The sequence below is a fragment of the Pogona vitticeps genome, chromosome 5, assembly GCF_051106095.1.
Source record: "Pogona vitticeps strain Pit_001003342236 chromosome 5, PviZW2.1, whole genome shotgun sequence".
NCBI lineage: Eukaryota > Metazoa > Chordata > Lepidosauria > Squamata > Agamidae > Pogona > Pogona vitticeps.
Window position 1 is genome coordinate 155965207 of NC_135787.1, and position 25734 is coordinate 155990940.

At 40.4% G+C, this 25734-nt stretch overlaps 1 protein-coding gene across 4 annotated transcripts; it reads left to right on the plus strand.

Moving 5' to 3' along the window:
• The first annotated feature begins 11628 nt into the window (after positions 1-11628).
• Positions 11629-24865, plus strand: MRPL42 (mitochondrial ribosomal protein L42). Of its 4 annotated transcripts, XM_078394831.1 has the most exons (7): positions 11778-11825; positions 13865-13886; positions 16774-16933; positions 18397-18460; positions 19983-20067; positions 22006-22169; positions 24304-24865. In XM_078394831.1, the coding sequence occupies exons 3-7, from the start codon at positions 16825-16827 to the stop codon at positions 24347-24349; spliced, it is 468 nt and encodes a 155-aa protein (XP_078250957.1). In that variant the 5' UTR covers positions 11778-11825; positions 13865-13886; positions 16774-16824; the 3' UTR covers positions 24350-24865. The 4 variants fall into 4 exon arrangements, with proteins under 4 accessions (XP_020671609.3, XP_078250957.1, XP_078250955.1 ...); XM_020815950.3 differs by lacking the exon at positions 13865-13886 and having other exon boundaries at positions 11629-11825; XM_078394829.1 differs by lacking the exon at positions 11778-11825 and having other exon boundaries at positions 13864-13942.
• Positions 24866-25734: the final 869 nt, after the last annotated feature.

A 25734-nucleotide genomic window follows, 5' to 3' on the forward strand; every position in this document is an offset into this window, starting at 1 on the left:
CTTTTTACTTTCTTTTTTAAAACAGAGAGACTGCCTGTTCTGGGTGAGTACTGTATTTACTGTACAGGGTTTTTGCAGTGTGAGTTTGGGCTAGGTGTGGGGGTTATGTTTCTGTGCTCTGATGAGTCTTGCAGTGTGGGTTTAAAATGTGAAAATTAGACTGTAATTTTAAAATGTATTATTTATTTATTTATTTTTGCATTCTGTGGCTCCTAGGGTTTTTCTACTGTGACCTCTCTTTTGTTTTAAAATGTGTGGATTTAAAATGTGACTCCAAAGTCTTTTTGTTTTAAAATCAGAAAATTTTATGTGAGGGGATGTGGTTGCAGGCATGGTGTAAAACGGGGTTTAGACTCAAGTCTCCCCCCCCCACCTCCCATTGTCTTCTCTCTCTCTCTCTATCTTCTCTTTTTGTGCTTAACAGCACAAACCTTTGTCTGAGGGGTCTGTGTGCCCCAGTGATGACCTTCTTTCTTTCCTCTTTTCCCCATTGTTCCTTCCCTCCCTCCTTTCCTGCCCTTTTTTTAACCTAAGTCATCTTAGGTTAAATGAAAGAAGAAAAATTCTCCCCCTAGTGGTAGAGGACGGATTAACTGCTTTTGCATTACTTCCCTTGGGAACGAATGCTTCAACTTGCAACCGGCACCTCCATATACAGTGGTGCCTCGCTTGACAAGGATAATCCGTTCCAGCAAAATCGCTGTAGAACAAAATCATTGTCAACTGAAAGTAAACATCCCATTGAAATGCATTGAAAACCGGTTCAATGTGTTCCAATGGGCGAAATACCTCAGCGTCCAGCAAAGATCCTCCATAGGGTGGCCATTTTCCGGTGCCTGTAAAGCGAGGAATCTGTCCTAAAACACAGCAGGAAGCCATTTTACACAGCGGGTGGCCATTTTGAAAGCCTGACAATCAGCTGTTATAATCGTCGTTAAGCGAAAAACCAGTTCTCGAAGCAGGGAACCGATCACCGTGAAGCGATTTTTCCCTATTGAAACATCATGTTGCGATTGCAAAAGCGATCGCAAAAACTTCATCGTTAAGTGATTTCCTCGTCTAACGGGGCACCACTGTACAACCAAAAAACAGCCAGAAAGGATTAACTTGGTTTCAGTGCATTTCAATGGGAAATGCTGCTTCGGTTTACAGCCATTTCGATTTACGACCATTTTATGGAACGGATTATGGTTGTAAGTCAAGGCACCATTGTACTTTCAATTTTTTCTTCCTTATTCTGCATTTCTATTTCTGTCCAGATTAAGTTTTTATTACCTTTAATCAGATCTGGGATATGTCTAAGTTAGTTTGCTATATAATGTAATTTTAAATTGGATAATCCAAGACCTCCCTTTTTGTGTTACATACCATAGTTTCTTATTAATCCTCACTAGTTTATTTCTATTACAGTAACAATTTATCATTATCTGCCATTTTTTCAATTGTTTCTCTGTAATCTTTATAGGAAGCATCCAAAATATAAAGTTTAATTTAGAAATAATTTTCATTTTACAGTACATAATGCTGCTCTACCAAACCAGGAAATCTTTAATTTCTGATAATCTTTTATCCTTCCAATGATCTCTTTTTTCAATCTATCCAAATTTATTTTAATTATATACCATAAATTCCAGGTAATATTAATCCCTAAATATTTAATAACATTTCCCATTTTTCCTTCAAATACAGTGGTGCCCCGCATAACGAGCAATTCGTTTATTTTTCACTTGTACATCACTATGTTTCATTATAGGAGCTTTCTTACTCTTGGCTAATTGACATGCTTGACAATTTATATATTCATTACATTGCTTTAAATTAACTCCTACTGAGTTTTCAATTGTTTTTCTCAGTGTTTTGTAGTTTGCATGTCCTAGTCTTTGATGCCATAAATGAATACAATCTTTGTGTATACATTTGTTCTCATAGACATTGTTAGCCCTAGTACAGTTTAGTCTATATAAATTATTTCTAACATAGCAATTCAATTTTTCATTGTTCTTGCTAGTTATTATATATTTATCCTCATGGAAAGTGCTGATAAACCCATTCTTTGCTAATGAACTCACAGAAAGTAAATTATGCTTCAATTTTGGAACATGTAAAACATCTATTGGTTTAGCTATATAAGGCAATTTAACTTTACCTCTTCCCAGTATTTTAGCACTAATACCATCTGCTAAGCATACTTGTTGGTTGAATACAGGTTGGTAGTTAAATATTAGCTTTTTGTTCTTACACATGCTGGCTGTTGCTCCAGAATCAACAATCCACTCTTCTTGTTGTTCAGAGTTATAAATTTCCTCAGTTAGGTTTAGTGTTTCTCTCTTGCGTCTTGTTTGTTTTTCTTTTTCTTTCTTAAATTTACAATCTCTTATCAGATGTTTTCTTGAGCCACAGGAAAAACAGCGTTTTCCAGAATGAATGTTTGCAGCTGTGTCCACCTCCTCCTCACTTTCTTTCAGCTTATCACGGTGATTAGTGAGTTTGGAGTCTCGGAGTTGTTTGTTATCTTTCCTCTTTTGCTCTTCTTCCAAAAGTTTGCTCGTTATATTAATTACTGTCAGCTCTGCTTGAGGAAGAATTTCCAATTTGGTCACCAGCTGATCATATGACTCATCTAATGAAGACAGAATAATAAATGCTTCCTGTATTTCTGTAAATGTGATGTTCTTTTCTCTTAAGTCCATCAGCATTGACTTCATTATCTCTAAATGTTGAAGCATACTCCCTCCAGCTTGCAGTCTAGTTCGAAAAAGTTTTCTGGCAATTTGTATCTGGCTTCCAACGTTATCTCTTACAAAGAGTCTCCTTAAATCCTCCCATGCCTTCTTTGCTGAGTTTTGGCCTCTTAGGTGGATAAGAAGACGGTCCTCTAGAGTTAACCCAATAATCGCCAGTGCTTTAAAATTTAGCGCTCTTTTTTCTTCATCTAGCACTGCTGGGGGATTTTCTACTCTGTCCCACAATGCTTCCTTTTGTAATAGCAATTGAACCTTCTGCTGCCAAGTTGAATAATTCTCCCCATTCAACTTCTTTATGCACAGTCCAACCATAGACATTTCGTTGGCCATCTTTACCACAGACTGTAGCCCCACTCCTTGGCTCTCTCTCTCTGGTCAGCAGTTTCTTCAATAGATTCTTAAATTTATACCTGGATGCAGTCTGGTGCGCTGTTTGGGCCCATAACCATTTGACAGAGGTGCGGCGTTACCAGACTACACCAGGGGGCACTATGGTGAAATGAACTGCTCAGAGATGAAACCAAACAGACACTGTTGTAGTGTTGATAGAATTATTTACATTAAAGTTCATATATACAGGTACAAATACAACTTCTCTTGGTCTTTACACAGTCTTGGTCTTTCACAGTAGTTCTTCAGTTTGTAATAGTAAATTACAGGTTCAGTATCCAAAGATTGTTACCAATATAAATAGTCCAGCATCCACGAAGTCTTCTCCTCTCACCACGGAGATAGTCTTCCTCCAGGACCTTCCTCTTGCAATGTAGCAAGTCTTCATCCAGCGATGCAGCATAAATTTCTTTCACAATCAATGAGACTTATCAACTAAATAAACAGCTCTCAACTACACAACCACCAACTACCCAACAACTTGTGTCTGCTAGCTTGGCTAGCTTTATTCTTGGTTGCTCCAATTAACCTGGTTGTCCCACAGCTGTCTCAATTAACCCAGCTGTATTACTTTGGTACATATTGCTCACTAAATTCTGATCCTGTTATAACTTATCTACTGAATTGCAATGAACAATTCCTAAAGGTTGATTTGAGACCTGTCAATAGGTCTCTGTTGTTTTTATTGGATTTTTAACTATTAATAATACATTATCAGTAAACAAGTTTATCTTACCATTTTTTAATGTTCAGTCCCTATAATCTGTTTATCATCTCTAATTATCTGTGCCAATAATTCAATGTAAATAATACTGGAGATAAGGGGCAACCTTGTCTTGTACCACACCTAGGTATATCGTCTCATTTATTCCATTATTTACTATTACTCTAGCTATATTCTGTGAGTATAATTGGTGAATTATCTGCTTAAAATTGGGTCCAAATCCTAAATATTTAATTAAAAGCTTCAATGTATCCCATTCCACTGAATCAAATGCTTTAAATACATCTAATGAAAGTACTCCGAATTTAGAATTAGTTTCTTTAGCTAAATGCATTAAGTACCCTTCTCATTAAATCTGACATCTGTCTACCTTGTATAAATCCATTTGGTCCTTTTCAATATAAGTCCCCATAAAGTTATTTAATCTCTTTGCCATTATTGCCATGAATATCTTAGCATCTTCATTATCAGTGATATGGGTCTATATGCTTCCATATTTATTGGATTTTTATCTGGTTTCAATATTAAAACAATCAATTACTCTTTCCAGATTGTGGTATTTCTTCTCCCATTAATATCTTATTAAATAACACTTTTGACTTTGGTATGAGAGTCTTTTGACATACTTTATAATATTCTGGACCTAATCCATCTGTTCTGGGGGTCTTTCCTGTCTTTAAATTATTTATAATATCCTCTATTTCTATAACAGTAATTAACTGTTCCATTTTTTTATCGCCATCTGACAATTTTTTATTAAAATTATTTTTATATAATCTTCGATTTTCATCATAGAAGGATTTTTACTAGTATATAAAGTTATATAAAATATTTGAAATGCATCCAATTTCTCCTTCATTTTATTACACCTTTTTCCATTCAAATCTTGAATTACTCCTGTATTAGCTTTATTCTTTTTTTATAGAAGATGCTTTAGCTAGTAACTTGGAGCTCCTATTACTGAATTCAAAAAATTCTCTTTTTAAATAAATTTCTTTGCACCTTTTCCAGATGAATCACTTCCAATTCCTTCCTTTTTGCTTGTAATTCTATTATGGCTTTCTTATCCCTAGTTCTTATAACTATTTTTTTCTAATTCCCTTATATTATCTTCTAAATCCTGTGCAGTGATGCCTCAATTTACGACCATAATCCATTCCATAACATGGATGTAACTTGAAATGGTCATAAGTCGAAGTACCATTTCCCATAGTAATACACTGAAATGCAATTAATCCGTTCTGGCCGAAGAAAAAAATCACCAAAAAAATCTCTGCAAGACTCATTGGAAATGTGATTAATCCTTTCCAGTCGAAGGGGGGGGAGAAAAGAAATCAAGCATGCAGGACCCATTGGAAATGCACAGAAAACAAACAGAGCAGATCGGAAATGCACAGAGAACAAAGGGGGCAGGTCAGAAATGCAAAGGAAACAAAGGAAAAAGCAAGGGAAGTATGCAGGGTCAATTGGAAATTGGGGGTGGGGACCCAAAAAGCAACCAAACCCCCAAGAACCATCGGAAATGAGGGGAAGCCAAAAAGCAACCAAACCCCCCAAGACCCATCGGAAATGGGGAAAAACACTCCAAAAAGCAACAAAAAACCCATCAGAAATTGAGGGACCCCCCCCAAAAAAATGCCCCAAGACCCATCACAGCACAAAAACATAACACCCTCAACGCAAAACTACACTGCAAAACCACCCAGAACAGTTTTTTAAAAGCAGAAAACAGCACCTTACCTTACCAGGCAGCCCGAACCCTTCCTGCAAACACACACACACTCAGAAGCAGAAGGAGCTAGTCCCAAGCCCCCTCCTCTGATGCACACTCTCTAACTGCTGGGGCAAAACAGCTACAATGAAGCAGCCTCATCACCACCTATAGTTAGAAAATTGAATTTCCCGCCTTTTTTCTCTGCCTTTTTCTGTATGTAAGTGGAAGCTCTGGTTGCAAGTAGAAGCAAAATTTTGCGGCCAGAGCTGGTCGTAACTCGAAATGGTCAAGTTGGTACCAACTTATAACAACCCAATAGGATTGTTATAAGGTAAGTGAGATATTTAAGAGGGAGCTTTGCTAGTTCTGCAGTTAGCTTCAACGGCTGAGCAGAGATTCAAACCAGGCCTCCTAAATCCTGGTCCATCACTTTATCCACTACACTGCACTGAGTATCTAAGATTTCATACTTATACTGACTGACCTGATTTATCCTGCTGAATATACAATGCTTATAATTGTTATAAAAATGTCACCCAATCTCAAATAATAAACTATATGTATATAATAAATTAATACAGTGGTGCCTCGCATAGCGAGGTTAATCCGTTCCGGATTAACCTTCGCTATGCTGAAGCATCGCTGAACGGGGCAGCGATTTACATTGGAACGCATTAAACATCGTTTAATGCGTTCCAAATAGGCCAAATACTCACCGTTCAGCGAAGCTTCAGGATGGCCGGCAGCCATTTTCGTGCCCTCGCCTCGCTTAACGAGGGTGCGAAAACGCTGCGCGCGGCCATTTTAGGCCATTTCCCGACTTCCGGCGGCCATTTTGGCCGCCGAACAGCTGATCGGCGGGGGTCGTTTTGCGAAGATCGGTAAGCGAAACGCTTACCAGTCTTCGCAAAGCGAATTTTTCCCTATGGGAACAACGTTGTGCGATCGCATTAGCGATCCGAAAAAAACGGATCGCTATGCGATTTAATCGTTATACGGTGCGCTCGTTAAGCGAGGCACCACTGTATATGGTTGACTTTGGTACTTGAGAAATCTGGTCAAAATTTTGTTTAGAAAGGCATTTTCAGTAGGCTAGTATTTAGAATAGTTATAATATTCTTTATCGGCCACTTTAGCTTCGTTCAGTTGTTTTACTTCAGTCTTGTGGGTAGCACTTTGTGATTCCAACAAAAGTGAATTGTAGTCCATGACCTATTATGCCAGAGTAGATACTTTTGGATCCTCACAAGATTTTCTTGATTTTGCTACAACAAGCTAATAATTTTGTCCATCAGGAAGTAAACAAGCAATACTTTTTCTGACCTGGAGCTAAATATTATCTCTTGCTAACTGCTGAAATTTATGTTCCTCTTAAAAAGCAGGGTCCGAAGATGACAAGTCTGTGCCTTTGCACTATGGCTCCAGCTTTGTGGAAGAGCTTGCCACCCTGGCTCTGCATTGACACTAGCTAGTTAGCTGAAAGCAACTGGGTTGAACAACGGTGTAAACAAGATGAGCCAGGCATAGGATGTGACAGCAGGAGGGTTGGATCGCTGCCAACTTGCCCAGTGTAGTGAGGGGAGCCAGAGTGGAGTGGGGCCAGCCTGTATGCAATCGCTGCTGTAGCTTCTACCTTCTCAAGGCTAAGATGAGCCTGTCTTGGGGGCCGTGAAGTAGCAGTGACCTGACTCCTACCTTCTGTACCCCTTCTGAGGTTGCCACATCCTTGGGTTCCTCTGCGGCAGTGGTCCCCAACCTTGGGCCTCCAGATGTTCTTGGATTCAACTCCCAGAAATCCTGGCCAGCAGAGGTGGTGGTGAAGGCTTCTGGGAGTTGTAGTCTAAGAACATCTGGAGGCCCAAGGTTGGGGACCACTGCTCTGCGGCACCCCTTGTTGTGCAAGCCATGTTATCACCAGCTCCCTAGTCCAAGGAGGAAGTGTAGACAGAAAATGTCACCACTGGGGCTCTCTGTTGGGTTCAGACAATGAGCAGGCTGATGGGCTTTGTAGTCATCACCAAATAATGGATAGCAAAGAGTCTCTTAGCAATAAAGAAGTCAGCCACACACACAGATGGATGTCTGCCAGCAGTACTCCTGGTGGGCGACTCAGCAAGGAAGCAGAATGAGAAGTCTTCTCCGTCTGAGACGTTCTGCCCTCTGCGATGTTCTGCTTGCCTGCCCCCAGGAGACTGTCCTTTTATTAACATTACAAGGTCACAGGTAGTGACAGCATTACAGATAGTAGACAGAGTTCAGATAGGACAATGGTTACATCATGTTATTAGGGTTGGTCTGGAGAAAGGCAATTAATCAAGCCCTCTGATTGGCCTAAGGGAAGGCCTCTATAGCAAGCTCTCTATGACAACGAGAAACAAGAGGAATGGTGGCAGCTCCTCCCCTCAGAAGCAGCCACAGGATGCTAGGAGAGTTTTCCCTCACTATAACACCCATGTGGCTTAGCAGCCTTGGGAATGGCACCCCCACAGCTCTCGAAGAAGAAGGCCCACTTGCAGCTGGGGCAACGTGAGGGGCACGGCCTGGGCTGGTCCCATATAAACAGTCTGTTCACAAATAGAAAAAAACTAACTACTACAATCTCAATATCAAATTTCCCTGGTAACAGTTATCCTGGTAACATCAGGAAGAAAGTATGTTATTGAGATGCTTCAACACCACTTCTGTATTATTTTTGCAACAGAGATGGTCAATGAAATTGTTATAGGGATAAACATGGAGTGAATAAACCTTAGTTTTTTACATCTCACAGGATGTCAGATGGTCAGTGTCATATTGGCAGGATTGTGAGACTTTTTATCAAAGAAGTAACTTTTCCTAGCTTTGCCACCAATATACTACTGTATGACCTTCCATGTAAGCGTCATGTTAACCCATTGATTTTTATTAGTATACCCAGTGGCTACTCTCAGGATTTGGAATGCGCTGCCCCAAGAAGCCAGGCTGGTTCCCTCCTTGTTGTCAAGCAAAGACTTTCCTTTTCATGCAGGCTTTTAAGCAATGAGTAAGGGTCTAGGGAATGCTGTATTTATTAAATTTAGAGATTTTTACATACTTTAAAAATATCTTTAAATTGGTTTTCAATCTTGGTTTTAATATTGGCTAATATTTAATTTTTAATAGTTTTTGCACAGTATTTTAAACCTGTGAGTATTGTTTAGTTTTAATTGTTGTGAGGTGTCTTGGTTCCCCTATGCTAGGTAGCATATAAATAAAAATTTAAAAAATAGCTACTAGCCTCAGTCTAATTGATTTTTCCTGGTTTGCTTTGTACGAATGTTTTCTTACCACCTTCCCAGATATTTTTACATTTTTAAAGCTTACATAATCATGGTCTGACTAAGCAAGTGAGAAGCTGTCACTAAGAAAAAAGGCCTCCTCTCTGAAGTGGATTCCTTTTAGAGCTGGAACAGCAGTTATTCCTGTAACTCAACTCCTTGCCCTTCACAGTCACAAGTTGTGAAATTATCTGCCAATCTCCTTTCCAAGCACACCAAACTCACCTTGCTTCAATTTAGTTTCCTGCAAAGCCTTCTTGGAAGATGTGGGCTGTAACTCATCTCGCATGCTGGAATTTGAAATTCCTTTCTTAAAAATTCCTGCCAAAATAAAGTTTCTTTAAAAACTGAGGCTTTAAAATTTGGGTTGTGGTTGCTCTTTTTTTATATAATTGCTATTTTTCTGCAGGACTTTGCCTTCACATTCACACTCAGAAATACTTCACAAATTTAAATTTGTATCTTAGACTGATATTGAAATTATAGGAGCACATGTTTTTTAAAAAAAGACATTCATTAGCACATTCATTCATAGAGCAATTAACCACCATACCAGATACCTGTGGGAAAGATATGCAACTATGATGGGTCCAGCCCCAGCTGCCTGATATTCAAAAGCAATAGCATGTGGGGGTGCCATTCGCAAGGTTGCTAAACTGTTGGCTTAATCTACAGTAGAGGGCAAACCCTCCTGGATGATGTCACAGCTGCTTCTGAGGGGCATGACTGCCCACCGTTCTTCTCCTTTCTCATAGGTCCTAGAGAGCTTGCATAGAGCCTTTCCTTAGGCCAATCATAATGACATGAGGTAACCATTGTCCTACCTGAACTCTGTAACCTATCTTTATACTGTCCACTATCTGTAAGCTTGTAAGGTTAATAAAAGCACAGTCCTCCAGGTGGCAGAGCAGAATTCATTGGGAGTCCATTTGGTGTTATTCTTCCTCTTCTACTAGTCGGCCGCCAGGAGCACTGCTGGCAGACATCCCTGTGTGCGGCTTACCTCCTTAACTTCTATCTCTAAGAGACTATTTGCTATCCTAATTATCTGGTGATCATCACAAAGCCCATCAGCCTTCTCATTTTGTGACTCCAACAATAGCACATTCAAAGAAGGTATGGAGGGGATAAGTACAGTATACTGTTTTACAGGAGAACTATACATCCCAGAGACTTCTTGGAGCATAATTCTCATCTACAACAAAACATACTTTGCCCATGTGTCTTGTTTTAAAACTTCAGTGCGATTTATTTTGCTGTAATGCCGTCAAATGTGGAAGGTCACCTGCAGCCACCATGCGGCCCATCCCGGCCTACTGAGACTGGGAACAGCTGTTCAGGATATCAGACAGATTTTCCCAATCCTTAAACAAGCAGGCGAAGATTTTTCTCTTCAGGCAGGCTTTCTGTGAGTGACTGGCTGCCCGAGTGGGGTTTTTAAATGCATTGTTGTACGTACTTTACTGCTTTGAATGTGTTTTGGTGTTACTTATGTTTTTTTGTATGGTACCTGTTTGGTCTTTTTTAGTATTTCTGTACTAACTGTTGTTATTTTTAATACATCTTTTAGTGATGTAAGCCTCCTTGGGTCCTTTTAAGGACAAAGGCAGCCGGATGAACAGTATAAAAGCCAAATAAATAGAAAATAAAACATCTCAGTGGTGGCACAGATTGAACTGGTGTCCTTTCCAATGCTTCAGATAAGACATCTTCAAGAAGAGGCACTGTGAGAGCCTTATATTGGCTCATTTATTGTAGCATTGTGGAGTGCAGTTTTCAGCCTTGTTGAATCTACTTTGCTTTGCTAAACCCCAAAATATATCAAACAAATCGGGTGCAAAACACATGTAAGTGCTATGAATGGCAGGCGTTTGCTTGCAGGCAGAGAACTAAAGCCAGGATGGGATGTAAGAGACTCCATATGCCCCAGTCCAAAGCATGCCCACCTATAGCTACAATTTTTTGTATACAGAGTGCAAAGTACTGAAAAGTGCCTTGTATTATAGCCTGCATTCAGAGATTCACAATTAATGTGAAAACATCTTTAATGTGGCCAGATTATGGGAAGCTTTGGGACTGAGGAACCAAGAAAAGCTCTGGAAAAATTTCTTGTGCAGACACCTCCTATAATCACCCACCTTGCTGTATGGTGGATTATGGGAGTTGTAATAGAGGAAAAGCAGCTTTTTAAAGTCCAGAACTTGGCTTTAATGTTTGCAGATGCTCTGTTCCCACCTGAACGTTACTCATTTGGTAAGCAAATATCTGCATAACCTTTTAGAATTAAAGGACTTCTGAGCCTAAAAATTTGTCTGCACAATCAAACAGTACTTGTAGTCCTTTTCCACAACAATCCATTTCTGTTTACCCTAAGTTTCCTAACTTTAGCAAACAAATTTAAGCAGAAAGGTCACTGTCAAAAACATACATCTTTGCAAATTTACAGCAAATCCCATAGAGATTTCCCAGTCTCTCTCAGTCTTGTCTGGAAAGATCTGTGCTCAGACACTAAGCTATAGCTTTTTCTGAAACAAGAAAATATTCCTTTTCTAAGTAAGGAGAGCCAGCAAGACACAATCTGGAAAAATTACTTTTTTTTACACTTGAACGCCCCCAGAAATATATCCATTGGCCGTGTTTGTCCGAAGATGCTGGAGATCGTAGTCCCAAAAAAGCATCGTATCTAAACTCTGGGAAAAGAAGGTGAAATGGGGATATGTTTCTCTTTCCGTCTCTTCTATATTGCATGCATCCTTGAAGGAAAGATGCCATTAACCTGCGCTACACAGATCATAAAAGTGGTGGCGAGGGCGTGGATGTCTTACTCGGACTACATTTCCCAATGTTCTTTGGTGAGAGCGCCAGCCGCTCCCGGAAGTTGGTGTGCGACTTCCTTTTCATCAGAAGGACGGCTTCTGAAAAGGGTCCGTCCGAGGAGGCCGTCGGGTTCGTTTCTGGTGAGTCTCTACTTAATTTCCCCTTGGCCTCAATTAAGCCACCGGCTGCCTGGGTCCGGCGGTGCCCGCGGGGTGAGGAGAGGAAGGGCCGGTTCCCCACGAGGGGTTCGGGCTCCGCACTCTGAGCCGAGTTAGCGCGTTGGCTCCTTGGCGCTTGAGTACATTTTAATTTTCCATGTTTGGGGGGGGGGGGAGGAGGAGAGTGCGTATCCCTTGCCTAACGGCCCGTTCCCCTAATTGTTGCAAAGGATTGTAAAGGCCACAGGTCAAATCATCTGGAGAAAGCCCTTTTTATCTGGGGAGGGAGTAACATCGCCGTTTTCGTTCCTGGCGACGATTTCATTAGTGTGGAAGTCATCAGGGGTGGTAATGCGTGGTGCCCATCCTTTGATTTCTGTGGAATCTCATGCTCAAATAGGCTCCTTAAAACCGTTTCGGAATCGATTGAGATACAGTAGAAATGCTTTCAGGGCGTCTGTTTAAAAATCATGTGAGTTACTGCAATGTTTGTTAGTTTATTATACAAATTGCATTTCTGGCCTGTTTTCCTGCAAGGAACTCGAGGTTGTCCCTATTTTATCCCACAACAATTTTGTAAGGTAGGGTGGGATGAGGGGCAAAGTTGGATTTAAGATCAACCAGCGAGTTTATAAACTGAGGGGGAGATTTGAGCAGGGTTCTCTGCAGTCCTAAACCTGAGAATCTGGCCTTGTGCTTTTCCGTTTAGACTGGAGAATCTGTGTTCGCTTCTGCCTGAAGGTAAATGTTATGTTCGCAAAAATAACTGGATCAGCAGATATGCTCTTGGGAGACTTTGGATCAGGTCTAAAAGTGTGCATCTGTGCACAGATTAGCTTGGACAGAATGTGTTTGAGAATGTTAGGTTAGAAAGTCTGGTGGTTAAACACCTTTCTAAGAGGCCGATAGACCTTTATAGATCTTTAGGAAAAATTGGAAGCCTGTGATCAGTTGTGTAGGGCCTATTAATCAAGACAAAGATTGTTATGCCATCCCACAAAGAACACCTTTGTATAAGAACTTACAGTACATGCAATGTAGCCTGGTTGAAAATGCCAGTTTTAAATATCTCCAGACAACAGAATTACAGCACATTGGTATCATGGCTTCATCTGTAATTTTTTTTTTGGGGGGGGGGTTGGTGAGATACTTAGAATTTTTGTCTAGAGAGCCCTAGCACTCTCCCCATAACAGCAGAGAATTCAACTTTAGAGCCCAGAATTGCATAGGATGGAGCAGTTAAGCAGTTTCTGTTCTCTGTAGGCAAGTAAGTACATAGGAGCTTCAGTGTATGAGTTCTGTGGTCCTGGTTCTTGTACACAGCCTGAAGGCAAGGGTACAGATTTTCATCAAACTGGGCGCCTTAGAGCTGTGATGGTGCAGGAGAAAAAACCCAGGGAACTTCAAAAAAGAATGACCAGATATGTGTACCAGGTTCATTTGTTCAATATTTCAAAATGGGTACTGCAAACTCGAGGTTTCAGATACTGGTTGGAAAATCTCACCCAGTCTTGTTAGATAGAGGGCAACACAAGAAGTTGAAACCTACACCTCTAATTTGAATTTATAGCGCCCAACCTGTCACAGCCATGATTTTGGATCTTTTATGAGGGGGAGGAGTGCCCCATCCAGAGTTCTGTGGTGCCCAGCCTGATTGAGTCTTATACAGGTAGATAATATTTAATCAAAAATTTAGTGGTCTTAAAAAAAAAAAGAAACCCACTCTTGCCTTCAGTTTATGATGTGTAGCTTAGGCCTTTTTTTTTTTTTTTTTTTTTTGCTCACTATTATTTTTATCATTATAATCTGATTAACCCATAGCTAGCTGTCTTTTTCTCTGTGTGGAACACTTAGCATGAAAACCATATGCAGAAATAGTTGTGAAGCTGTGAACTTGGTTCAAAATCCCATTCAAGGCATTTGTTTACTCCTTGACTGAATGCAATGATTTTGCAACACTATTGTTAATACAGTAAATGAATAATGGTGTTGAAGCAATTTGCTGTGTTGTGTCTCAACAGCAGTATCTTGTGGCGGATTTTGGTAAGGAGGCTTGATTCACTCTTGGTCTCGGTGGTCTTGGGAAACCCTCAGACTGTGTGAGTTGCTAAGCATTTTGCAGATTAATGTGCTTACATTTGTTCTGACTTGGATAATACTTTGAATGCAGTACCTATACTGCATATTGCTCTAGCATCCCCACCCCCTTCACTTGACTGATTTCAGCTTTTGCAGCCAAAGGATATAGACAGGGTGCTTGGACAAGGGATCTACAGTAGTACTTTTGGCTGGTAATGTCTGACTAACTGAGATGGGCTGCTTAGATCTGGTAAAGGGTAATGAGGTGGCACCTACCTAAAATATACATCCTGCCTAGAAATGTATTTGTACAAGCAGTTCCTAATCTCCTGCTTTAGAGCAAGATGTTCAAGAGCATCCTTCCCTGCCATAGCATCCTCCAGATTGTTGACTTCAGTTATCATCAGATCTAACCAGAATATCCATTGGCTATGCTGGGTGGGGATGATGGGAGTTGTAGTTTAAAACATCTGGAGGATGCTGGGCTTGGGAAGGCTCCTTAGATGTTTAGAAGGCTAGAAGCAGACCAGGATGAAATATGTTTTGCATCTATTCTGCTTTCTTTTTGTGCAAGATTCAATGAGTTGTATTTGTGAAGGACTAGAGTCATGCTCCGCTTTACAGTTGCCCCGTTTGATGACAAATCCGCTTGACAGGTTTTTGCGCTTGCTTTTGCGATTGCAAAATGATGGTTTGAATGGGGTTTCCCGCTTTGCGATAATCAGTTCCCGGGTTTTCAAAATGGCCGTCGGGTGTACAAAATGGCTCCCCGCTATGTTTAGGAGCCATTTTTCGCTTTACAGGCACCCAAAAATGGCTGCCCCATGGAGGATCTTCGCTGGACGGTGAGTTTTAAGCCCATTGGAATGCATTGAGGGGTTTTCAATGTGTTTCAATGGGTTTTTTAGTTTTGTTTGATGACGTTTTCACTACAGCGATTTCGCTGGAATGAATTAACGTCGTCAAGCGAGGCAGCACTGTATATATATGAAGCAATTTGATTACTGCTCAGCAGTTGCCCTACTGTCTACCTAATATTTCATTTTTCTATTACTGCATTTATTTTAATCTGTATCTGTATAAAGGTGCCCTTTCTACTCAACCTAGAAATGTAAGATAGAAATATTTTAAGTGAATGGTGGAAGGAGAAAGAACAGCTGGCATCAAATAGGGAATCTGGAAAAAATAGCTCTCATATCTGGTTGGGAATCAAGAGGAACAATTTTTTACTATCTGTTAGATCATCCTCTCCTCTGAGTTATGAGGGGGTGCTGATAAGTACTGAGCCTTTCCCAGAAAAAATTGAGCTAGGAAGCTGTGACTGCCACACTATTCTACATATTCCCCCAGGATGTCAATCCACTTGTGACATCTGTCCTGCAGCTTCTTAAGTCCCTGCAAATAAAATTCTTCCGACTGCTGGTGTAACCACTCATTTGCAGCATTAGTTGCCTCCAGAGCAGTCCCAAATCGGTGTCCCTTTAGGTGTTTTTTGAGTTTGGGGAACAGATAATAGTCAGAAGGAGCCAGATTGGGAGAATATGGTGGATGGGACATCACTTGAAAGCCTAAGGACATCAGTTTTGCCATTGTTTCACCTGCAGTATGTGACGAGGCATTGTCATGAAACAGGATGACACCTTTGGAGAGCTTTCCTCAATGTTTATCCTTGATGTTTTGCCTCACCTTTGTCAATAAAGCACAGTAATATTTTGCATTGATGGTTGAACCCTGTTGGAGATAGCCCACCAGCAGAACTCCCTTCTTATCCCAAAAAACTGTTGCCATTTGCTTCTGCCCCGACCTTTGCACTCGGAACTTCTTTGGCCTGGGGGAACCACTGTGCTTCCATTCCTGAGACTGTTCCTTTGTCTCAGGATCATAGCAGTAGATCCATGTCTCATCACCAGTTACCAGTTTGCCCAGGAAATCTGACTCATTTCTTGCAAAATCTTCCAAAACACCCGCCAATGACTCCACACGTTTCCTCTTTTGTTCAGTTGTCAAAAGTTTGGGGATCCACTTTGCTGCCAGCTTTCTCATTTCCAGGTCATTGTGGATAATGGCACAACTCTCACGTGATATTCTCAGATATATAGGAATACTTTTGGATGATAGTCAGCGGTCCTCCATGATCATGTCATGGATGGCTTTCACATTTGCAGCCACAGAGACAGAAACAGGCCTTCCACTGGGTTTCTCGCTTTCAACATGGAAATGGCCAGTTTTAAAATTGACAACCCAACGTTTAGCTGTTTCATATGAAGAACCACTGTCACCCATAGTTTGTGACATTTCATCATGGCTGTCCTTTGCACCTTTCCCTTGGAGAAACAGGAACTTGATTATGGTCCTATGCTCTTCCACATTGAACTTTTCTGTAGGTGCTGTCATGTTCACTTTGGACCTGAACGTGAAGGATAAGTTAAAATCATAGGTAGTTGATTTTTGCACCGTTGACTACAGACAAATTGGCCAATACACCCTGCAAGTTATAGCTTCCACGTTCAATTTTTTCTGGGAAAGGCTCAAAACTTGTCAGCACCCCCTCAAATTTTTCTAGGAAAGGCTCAATACTTGTCAGCACCCCCTCATATTCCTGTTTGTATGCTCAAGAGCACACAAACACACACAAATATGGTTCATAAATATTTTGGTATCTTCTTAGTGTGAAGACTGAGAAGAACTTTCCGTCGGTACAGTTAAATTAATAACTTCTCAGGGAAATTGCAAAGTAGAGAATTTGTCTTAGCTGAATATTAGTAATGAAGCATTCAAGTTGACTTATGATCTGTAAACTTGTTTAATATCTTTTGGCTAATGCACTGACAAACCTTTGGCTCCCAAACAGTGATGAAACCAGGACTGAGGTACTCAGGTTCCCTCTAAATGCTACTTTGAAATGACTGCTGCTTTTTTTGTCAATATGGCTATAACATCAAGAAGGGCTCTTTCGTCTAGTACTTCATGGATACGTTTGGCATCTTTCACCAGGCAAAGTCTTCTGTCTAGTAAGTACTGCAGAAGTTGTGTTTGTCCATTTTTACTGCCATATGAGACTCATTGATCTCATAGCTAAGCTGAGCTGGACCTGGTTAGTACTTTGATTGGATACCATCAGCAAATGCCAAAGATCTCCAGGTAGCACCTGGAAATATTCCTGCCTCAGGCTCTGGAAAGCTGTTGCCACTAGTCAAAGCAGACAGTGCCAGACTAGAGGGACCTGAGGTCCGATTCAGTATAGCAGCACAAACTACTAAAATGCCTGTTGTTTTTGCAAAGGAGCAGGAGCCTTTAAGTTGTAAGATACCCTTCAGAGATTCCTAAAACCCGAGTGCTTGGGTTTTTCCAGCATTCTCTTCATGCAGCAAGAGCCTGCTTTGTGCACAAAACAGACCACAGTCCTGAGTAGCTTGGCATAGAAAGGAAGAGCCAACTTTCGTGGAGGTTTGCTTCCTTTCTCGCCCTGCCCCTCATTTTGAGGGCTGATTGAGAAGGCTTACCAGCTGAAGAAGAAAGGCTAAGAAGATGACAAACAGAAGCCCTGTACTTGCTTTCCCCATCAGCAACTTAACAGGTTGTGGCTCTGCAGTGTAGCCCCCAGTGCAGAAGGAGAGGTTAGGTGGGGGTGGGGACATTTTTTTACTATCAGTCAGAACAGTGGTTCTTAACCTTTTTGAAAGAAATGCCCCCCTGAGCCATTGAGGAAGTTATCATCGCCCCCCTCCCTGAGGTGATGATATCTTACCTACCTACCTACCTACCCTCCCTCCCCACCCGGGTGCGAGGCAGCGCTTCACAGGGCGAGGCTGAGGACCCAAGAGACACTTTCCTTCCACTTGATCCACACTCAATGCTCCCCTAAAGGAGAAAGGCGAGACGTGGCAGGTAGAAAGAGCTGGATCATCTGGCGGCAGCAGCAGCACCGGATCTACTGCCAGCACTGCGGCTGCAGTTGCCTTCACAGGTTTGGCTTGCTCCAGCGCCCCCCTACCGCCCCCCTTCTGTTCTTTTGCCCCCACACCGCCCCTTTTCGTTCTACCGCCCCCCTGAAAAATGAAATCGCCCCCTGGGGGGCATTATTGCCCACGTTAAGAACCACTGAGTCAGAACACACAAACACACACCAAGCTGTTCCTTCCTGCAGTCTTGAGAGCAGATTCCTGTAACCTCATGCCCTCTAGGTGCATCAAATTACAGTTTGTCATTCCTCAGCTGGCATGCCAGATGTTGTAGGAGGACAACAGTTTGTAAGTGGCTGCTGGAAAGAGAACTCGGTCCACCTCATCTTTCAAAACTGTGACACTTTTGCCTTGCCCCAAGGGAGTTCCCTTCAGAACAAATATGTGCATTACTTCCTAGATTTAAAACATGGGTTTGGATGATTGTTTCGATTTTATGCCCACTGTGTTAAGAAGAAATCTCGCATATCACTGGGTTATGCTGAAAATTCTTCCATTCTTACTATTTCCAGATTCAACTGTGTCTTGTACTTGCTCAAAATCTACATATTCAGCTCTTCCTGATGACTATAACTGGTATGTATTAAGCCGTTGTGATTTAACACCAAAAGCTGGGCATTAGAATGGCTGCTTTGTGTTAGAATTAAGAAAATTATCCATTGCATTGATTTACTTGTAGAGTACAGTACTTACATTTGAATCATTCATCTCTGACACTCAAAATGTTTCCGGGAGTGCACTTTTCAGGATTCCTCACCATTGGCTATGCTAGCTAAAGCTAGTGAGAGTTGCAGTCTAGCCATTTTAGTGTTTGTTTTTTAAAAAGTAAAATACTTCTATATAGCGGATGGTTGAAGCTTAGGAACAATGATCACCTGAAGAATTATAAACAAGGTTTTAGTATGTCTAAATTGTAGATCTCATTTGTGCAGATCTGCAGTGGAATATGCCTCAGGAGGACTAAAATGTCTGATCCTGGTGCATGCAGGTCATGAAAAAACAGCAACTATTCAGATACTTTCAGAAGAGACTTTTAAAATAATTGTTTTACTGTTGAATAACTATACAGTTTTCCTATTTAAGCCTAGAGCAGTGATTTGAGTCATGTTGGCTTTTGTGCTGTTGAATCACAATAATGGCTTCCCATTGGCATTCCCCTTTTGTGGCTAGGAGCCCAGCAGTATATCTTTTGTGCACTGAAATTAATACCACACTTAATGCAGTTATTCTTCACATGGATGCAGATGATACATTCATAATATTATAATCTCTTCAACAAGTGCATGAGCATTTCCAGGAGAGTTAGAAAGCCTGTGCCTTGCTGGCAAAGTACAACCTTGAAATACAAGCCTCAGGTTCAATCTGTGGTATCTCTAGCTAAAAGGGTATAAGTGTAAATACTTGTGAAAGACCTTTATCTTAGATCCTGGAAAGCTGCTACCAGTCACTTTAGATAGTACTTAGGCAAATAGAAAGTTACATGTGTTCCTATGTGCTGTATAATAATATAAATAATAAATATACTGTATGTGAAGACCTGTTTGTTACATAAGAAGAATCTCAATGCTCTTCACCTGCTAATTAAACTTACTTTCTCCAACAACTGAATATTAAATCTCAAAATCTATTATGACTGTTTGAAGAATTAATAGGAAAAGTATTGCTCTTTACAGTCCAAAATTCTATTCAAAGAATATTCCCAGAAATCACGATCATTTTGTAGATCATAGTACTTGAGATTGTAAAGTACTCTACTGGGAACAGATATTTATGCAGCAGTAAGAGCCATAGTACTTGAGGTTGCAAAGTACTGGGAACAGATATTTATGCAGCAATAAGAGCTAGCTGTGAAGTCCATGTGATAAGAGATTACACATTTAAAGAATACAGAGAATGCTAGATACCATTAATCTATTGGAACAATATTTAATCATATGAAAGAAATGTCAAGAAATATTGTATAGCTTCTGTTTGAGACATTTTTTCTGGATTTTTCAAATATTTCTATTTTGTTATGTCAGCAATTTAACTTAAAAGAAAATGCCAGTGCCATCCCCTCAAAACAGCACAAAATATAAATGAGTGTTTTATTTTTTAGCAAAGTAGAACTTGCTTTGACATCAAATGGGAAGACGATCGTTATGCATCACCCTTCAGTGGATATTCCATATGAGCACACACAAGTGAGTAAAGCTGGAAAAAATTTTCCTGACAATCTCAGCTGATGAATGCAAGTCATTGTGTTATATATATTCTTTGGAGTTACCTGTTAGTATGAATGTGATTTAAAAGATACACAGAGCCCTTCTTGAAATTAATTTTGTCTTACTAGCGTTGTTAAAACTGTCGTTTTCCTCACTGAGAAGGCAACATATGCAGCTTGTTTAGAATCAGTCTGCCATCTTGGTCTCAGTCAATATTTTATACATCATTTTACCTTCCTATCTTTTCTGCAACAGCAAACAACATATTCCGATTATACCCATCTTTTAATGTATTTCCATATGTCAGACAAAGATTTGCTTAAGCAGATTGTTTTCCTTGATCCAATGAAAGAGACCCATGCTCACTTTTAATCTGAGTGAGCATTAGAGGGATGAGAAGATACCAGAAATTCACAAGGAGTAATGAAGATGAGGACTTCAAGGAGTTTGATGCTGGTGGAAGTATGGACAAAAGCAGGTGTTTAAGTACAGTGGTGCCTCGCTTAACAGCGATAATCCGTTCCAGGAAAATCACTGTTAAGCGAAAACATCGTAAAGCGAAAATAAAAAGCCTATTGAAACACATTGAAAACCGTTCAATGTGTTCCAGTGGGCTAAAAACTCACCGTCCAGCGAAGATCCTCCATACGGCGGCCATTTTTGGTGCCTGTATAGCGAGGAATCCGTTCCTAAACACAGCAGGGAGCCATTTTAATTACCCGGTGGCCATTTTGAAACCGCCGATCAGCTGTTAAAATAATCGTTTTGCAAAGAATCGGTTCCCGAAGCAGGGAAACGATCATCGCAAAGCGAAAAAACCCTATTTAGACCATTGTTTTGCGATCGCAAAAGCGTCGTCGTGAAGCGGATTCATCGTAATGCGGGGTAATTGTAAAGCGGGGCACCACTGTACAGGCAACATTCTGTGGTGTAGGTCAAACAGAGCTTAATGTAGGTGAAAGGAGTAGCTTGGGTTGAAATGGGGAAGACTTTCCTGCCATAGAGAGCAAAGCAGACACAGGAGAAAGAGCAGGATACAAATGGGCTTGACCATGAACTGGTCATTTTTTGGCATGCAATACTCACCACACTGCATTACTAGATGGCCAGATGACTTCTAGGTTTCAAAGCATTGCCCTATCTCAGGGAGGCTTCCTCGTTTTCACAGAATCCACTGTAACCTCCTGAAGATGCTGCACACAGGATGTAGGCACCTTGCTAAATGAGAGGAGTAAATAGAGCCCTGAAAATCCATCAGAATTTTTTGTCACCACAGTTCTGTTCACAGAAGGTGCCGTCATCTAATTTTGGGGATCCTCCTACCCCATAACTCACCCCATTCAGCACAAATTTACAGCCCAGTAATGTACACCTAAATCCAGATCTAGTGCAATTATGTCTCTCAATGCCAGAGTTTGTAAAGCAATGAGTGGGGGACATTGCTGTCATGCCCTTCTGGTGAACCTGCAGGAAATCTGTGGCTGGTCACTGTTGAAAACAGGATGTTGAGTGAGATGAGTTTGTCTTAGCAGAGGTCTTTTAACATTCTTAATATTTCTGCTTCTTTCTTCCTGCCAGAGATTGAAAGAGTTCCTCTTTTGAGGTTCGTTTTTGACTTAAGGTTGCCTTAAGTCAAAAACAACTTTATATGTGCTGTAAAGTTGTTCTTGACTTACTTAAGGCAACCTTATGAGTGAGCAGCCTCCAACATGTCCTGTACTCAACAGGCCTGCTTCACTCTTGCAAACTCAAACCTGTGGGTTCCTTTAAGGGAGTCAGTCTGTTTCTTGTATTTGATCTTATTTCCCTGGTGCCTTTTTATAATTGGCTGGGAAATTTGGGGAAGTATAATCCAAAAAAGTAACCTTTAAAAAATTCTCTCTTTTATAATTTGGGATGGGTGTTATTCTTTGGCAGCCCATTCCACAAAGAGATCCAGTGAACTTTAAAGAAGAAACACATGATCAGGTGCTGAAATCAAGACTGGAAGGAGAAGAGTCCAAAAACAATATGGGTCCTACCATTGAACAGCTTAGTAAAATGTTTTACACAACAAAGCATCACTGGTATCCTGTGGGACAGTAAGTATTCTGAGAGTATTCCTTGGGTGAGAAGTTGGTTATGGAAATTATGATTTAAAGAATCACCATTTCTCAACCAGAAAACAATTCCAGGAATGGCTTGCAATCCCTGCCCTTACATTTACAACCTTCAAGACATGAAAGAGCTTGAGAGGGAAGAGGAAAAATACATGATGGTGATGGGAATACACCTGTTTTGGGTCTGATTGTTTTCAGGTTTAATAGGACGCTCTTTATACTGAAACAGACCAATGAAACATCTAAGCTAATACTGTCCGCCTTGACGAACAGTGGATCTTTAGGGTTATGCAGAACACTTTCCTACCTGGGGACACCTCTGTTATTCCTGGTTATTGCCCATCTGAACAATAACTGATTGACTGCTTAGCTTTCAAACTCGTGTGCCCAGGGTGATATGGCAGCACAGTATTTTCCTTCTAGGCCGACATGCTTGTTACTCACCTGCTCTCTTCCCCCCCCCTTTCTGTTGCTGTTTCTCATGTTCTTTTGCTTTCTATTCATGAGACTTTCTCCCATGCTTTCATGAAATTATTTCTTCAAAAAGCCCTTCTGCTTGCAGTTGGGGAGCGGGAGGCTACCACTGAAAACTGGGTAATAGCAAATTAGCAAGAAATGAAAACAGACAGAACATCCCAGATTAATTTCCTCCTTATTTATTTATTTATTTATTTATTTATTTATTTATTTATTTATTTATTTCATTTATACCCCGCCTATCTAGTCAATTGTGACCACTCTAGGCGGCTTACAACATGCATTTAAAAAAGAAACATATAACAAAACACATCACAAATAATAATTTACATAAATTAAGATAGAATAAAAAAAAATTTTTTTTTCCCAAAGATGGCGAGAAACGGGATATATTATAACAGAAAAAGAAAGTGTTAGGTAGAAAGGGGGAAGGCCTGCCTAAACATCCATGTTTTCAGTTGTTTCTTGAAAATACCCAGCGAGGGAGCTGCGCGAATGTCAGGAGGTAAGTTGTTCCAGAGGCGAGGAGCCACCGCCGAGAAGGCCCGGTTTCTTGTCTTTTCCTTCCGGGCCTCCCTCGGCGTCAGGCTCCTCAGCCTCACCTCCTGACTCGCTCGGGTGACACGGGTAGAACTGGGTGGGAGTAAGCGTTCCGCCAAGTATCGAGGCCCTAAACCGTTTATCAGTTTTTATGGATAGGTACAGGATGTTAACTATAGAAATGATGGTATAATTAATCAGTCTTAATATTCAACTAGCACTAGGCTAGAGGTATCTAGTCTGATTTACTACGAAGACCTTAGACACATTTACAGAAGTCTGTACACAACACAGATTCTTATTTTTTATTGCCTGTAATGATTTTACTTGTGTTCCATGCTACTCATGAGGCCATTTATGAACAATGCCTGTAGTATGCCATGAGCTCTCAGCAATTTAGTTCCACAGCTTATTTACTGTAAGTGCAGCATACCCTAGACACAAAAGCCTTTTTCAGGATATTTTTAAACACAACTAGCAAGAGAGGTAGAGGCCTAAAGAAGGACTTGTAGAATCTTATCTCGTCTTTTGCCTAGAACAGGGAGTAGGATTTCCAGAGAAATCTTGTTGCCTTTGGCTAACATGGCAACATTATCAGATGTATTTTGTTGAGTACCAATCCCTAGCCATGTTTCCAGCATCATTCCACAATCCCAAAATAAAAAAAGATTAGTTTGCTGCTGAAAGCTCGACTTGCCTTTGTGCCAAGACAGTACTAGGAATTCTGGTCTGATGCATACACAAAGTTTCATTAGATCTATATGGAATTCTTAAATAATTGAGATAAGTAAAAACTCTTTAGATATTTCATTTTTAAAATAACACACAAAAACATACATAAAGAAGAGAATGTAAAGAATAACTGTAGTACAAAGATACATAATGCATCAGTGCAATTGCAATTTCTCAATTAGAGTCGTCCCACAGATCAATGGGACATACGAAAGTTCACTTAACTCATGTTAATTAAATGGTTCTGCTCTAACTGGGATTAGCAATTAGATTTAGACCCTATTCTGTTAAAAAAGTATTTAAATAAACCTGCAGCAACACATAGATATTTAATGAAATTCTATATCTTTGTTGTTTTTACTTCTAGGTACCACACTAGACGCAAGAAAACTAATACCCCCAAAGACAGGTGAATGTGATGTTTGAATGTCATCTTTGCAGTCATGGAAGATCAGTAATGTATAAGAGAAATGCATCTCAGGACCCTAAAATGAAGTTTGTTGTTTAAAATGCTGAAGACATTTCAGCCTGTTAATGCATAAAGGGCTTATTCAGGTAATTAAAAAGTTATATAAAAATGATAAGATGTTGTGTTGGTTCAAATACTTCTATACTATAATATAAGGACTGACTCTACATAGTTCCTTAAATAAACATTCGCAGAAATTTCTTTCAGAGCCTCCATCTAATGTATTGGTGACCATTTTTACAGCTCTCTGAAGGCGGCCTCAAAAAATTAATAGGTTGAAACACTTTGACTGGCATTTTAAACAATAAGTATCATATTAATGTGTTTTGAGATCAGGTATCTGGTTTTTATTTAGATGATTTCACGTTTCTACTACCCATGGTCAATAGCTCCCAACATATGTGGTTCCGCAAACATGTATGTTTGCTTTATCTTCATTAAAGTGATTTTCTAATAAAAATTTACTTTGTGGTTTAATTTATTTGCATGTAGTAATTGATTTGCCATTTTCAGCTTGATACATAAAGATTTTGGCAAACAGGTCTATGAACTATTAGGCTAAGGAAAACAAAGCAAAGCTGCAGCTGAGAGAGTGTCATGTTAAAAATGGAATTGAAATGGAAGGCATTTTTATAGTGACAGCAGGTTAAGAGAGAAATGTGTAGTACGCAGAACTGAGTACCTTAAGTTTCTAAGAGGCTGACATTAAGTAAGTGAAACAGGATGATCTGTGAAGAAATATTAAGCTACTTGTGGCAATCAGGATTACAAATTAATACCTGCTCCTGGAGGTTTCTTCTTGTGCCTGGCACTTGAACCAGCTCTGGTCAAACTGTATTTCTAGGACTAATTTACTCATCAATTCTATTAACTAGCATAGTTTCCAACAGGTAAAAATGCAGATTGTTGAAAAGTCATAGTAGAGCTGTAGCTATTGTAATTTACGTGAGTAAGGTAAAGGTTCCCCTTGACATTTAGTCCAGCCGTGTCCAACTCTAGGGTGCAGTGCTCATCCCCGTTTCCAAGCCATAGACACAGCGTTTGTCCAAAGACAGTTTCCATTGTCATGTGGCCAGTGCGACTAGACATGGAACGCTGTTACTTTCCCACCGTGGTAGTACCTATTTATCTACTTGCATTTTTGCATGCTTTCGAACTGCTAGGTTGGCAGGAGCTGGGACAAGCGACGAGAGCTTACTCCGTCGCGTGGATTCGATCTTATGACGGCTGGTCTTCTGACCTTGCAGCACAGAGGCTTCTGCAGTTTAACACACAGCACCACCACGTCCCTTAATTTACATGAGTAAGACTGATAAATTATCTGGTGAT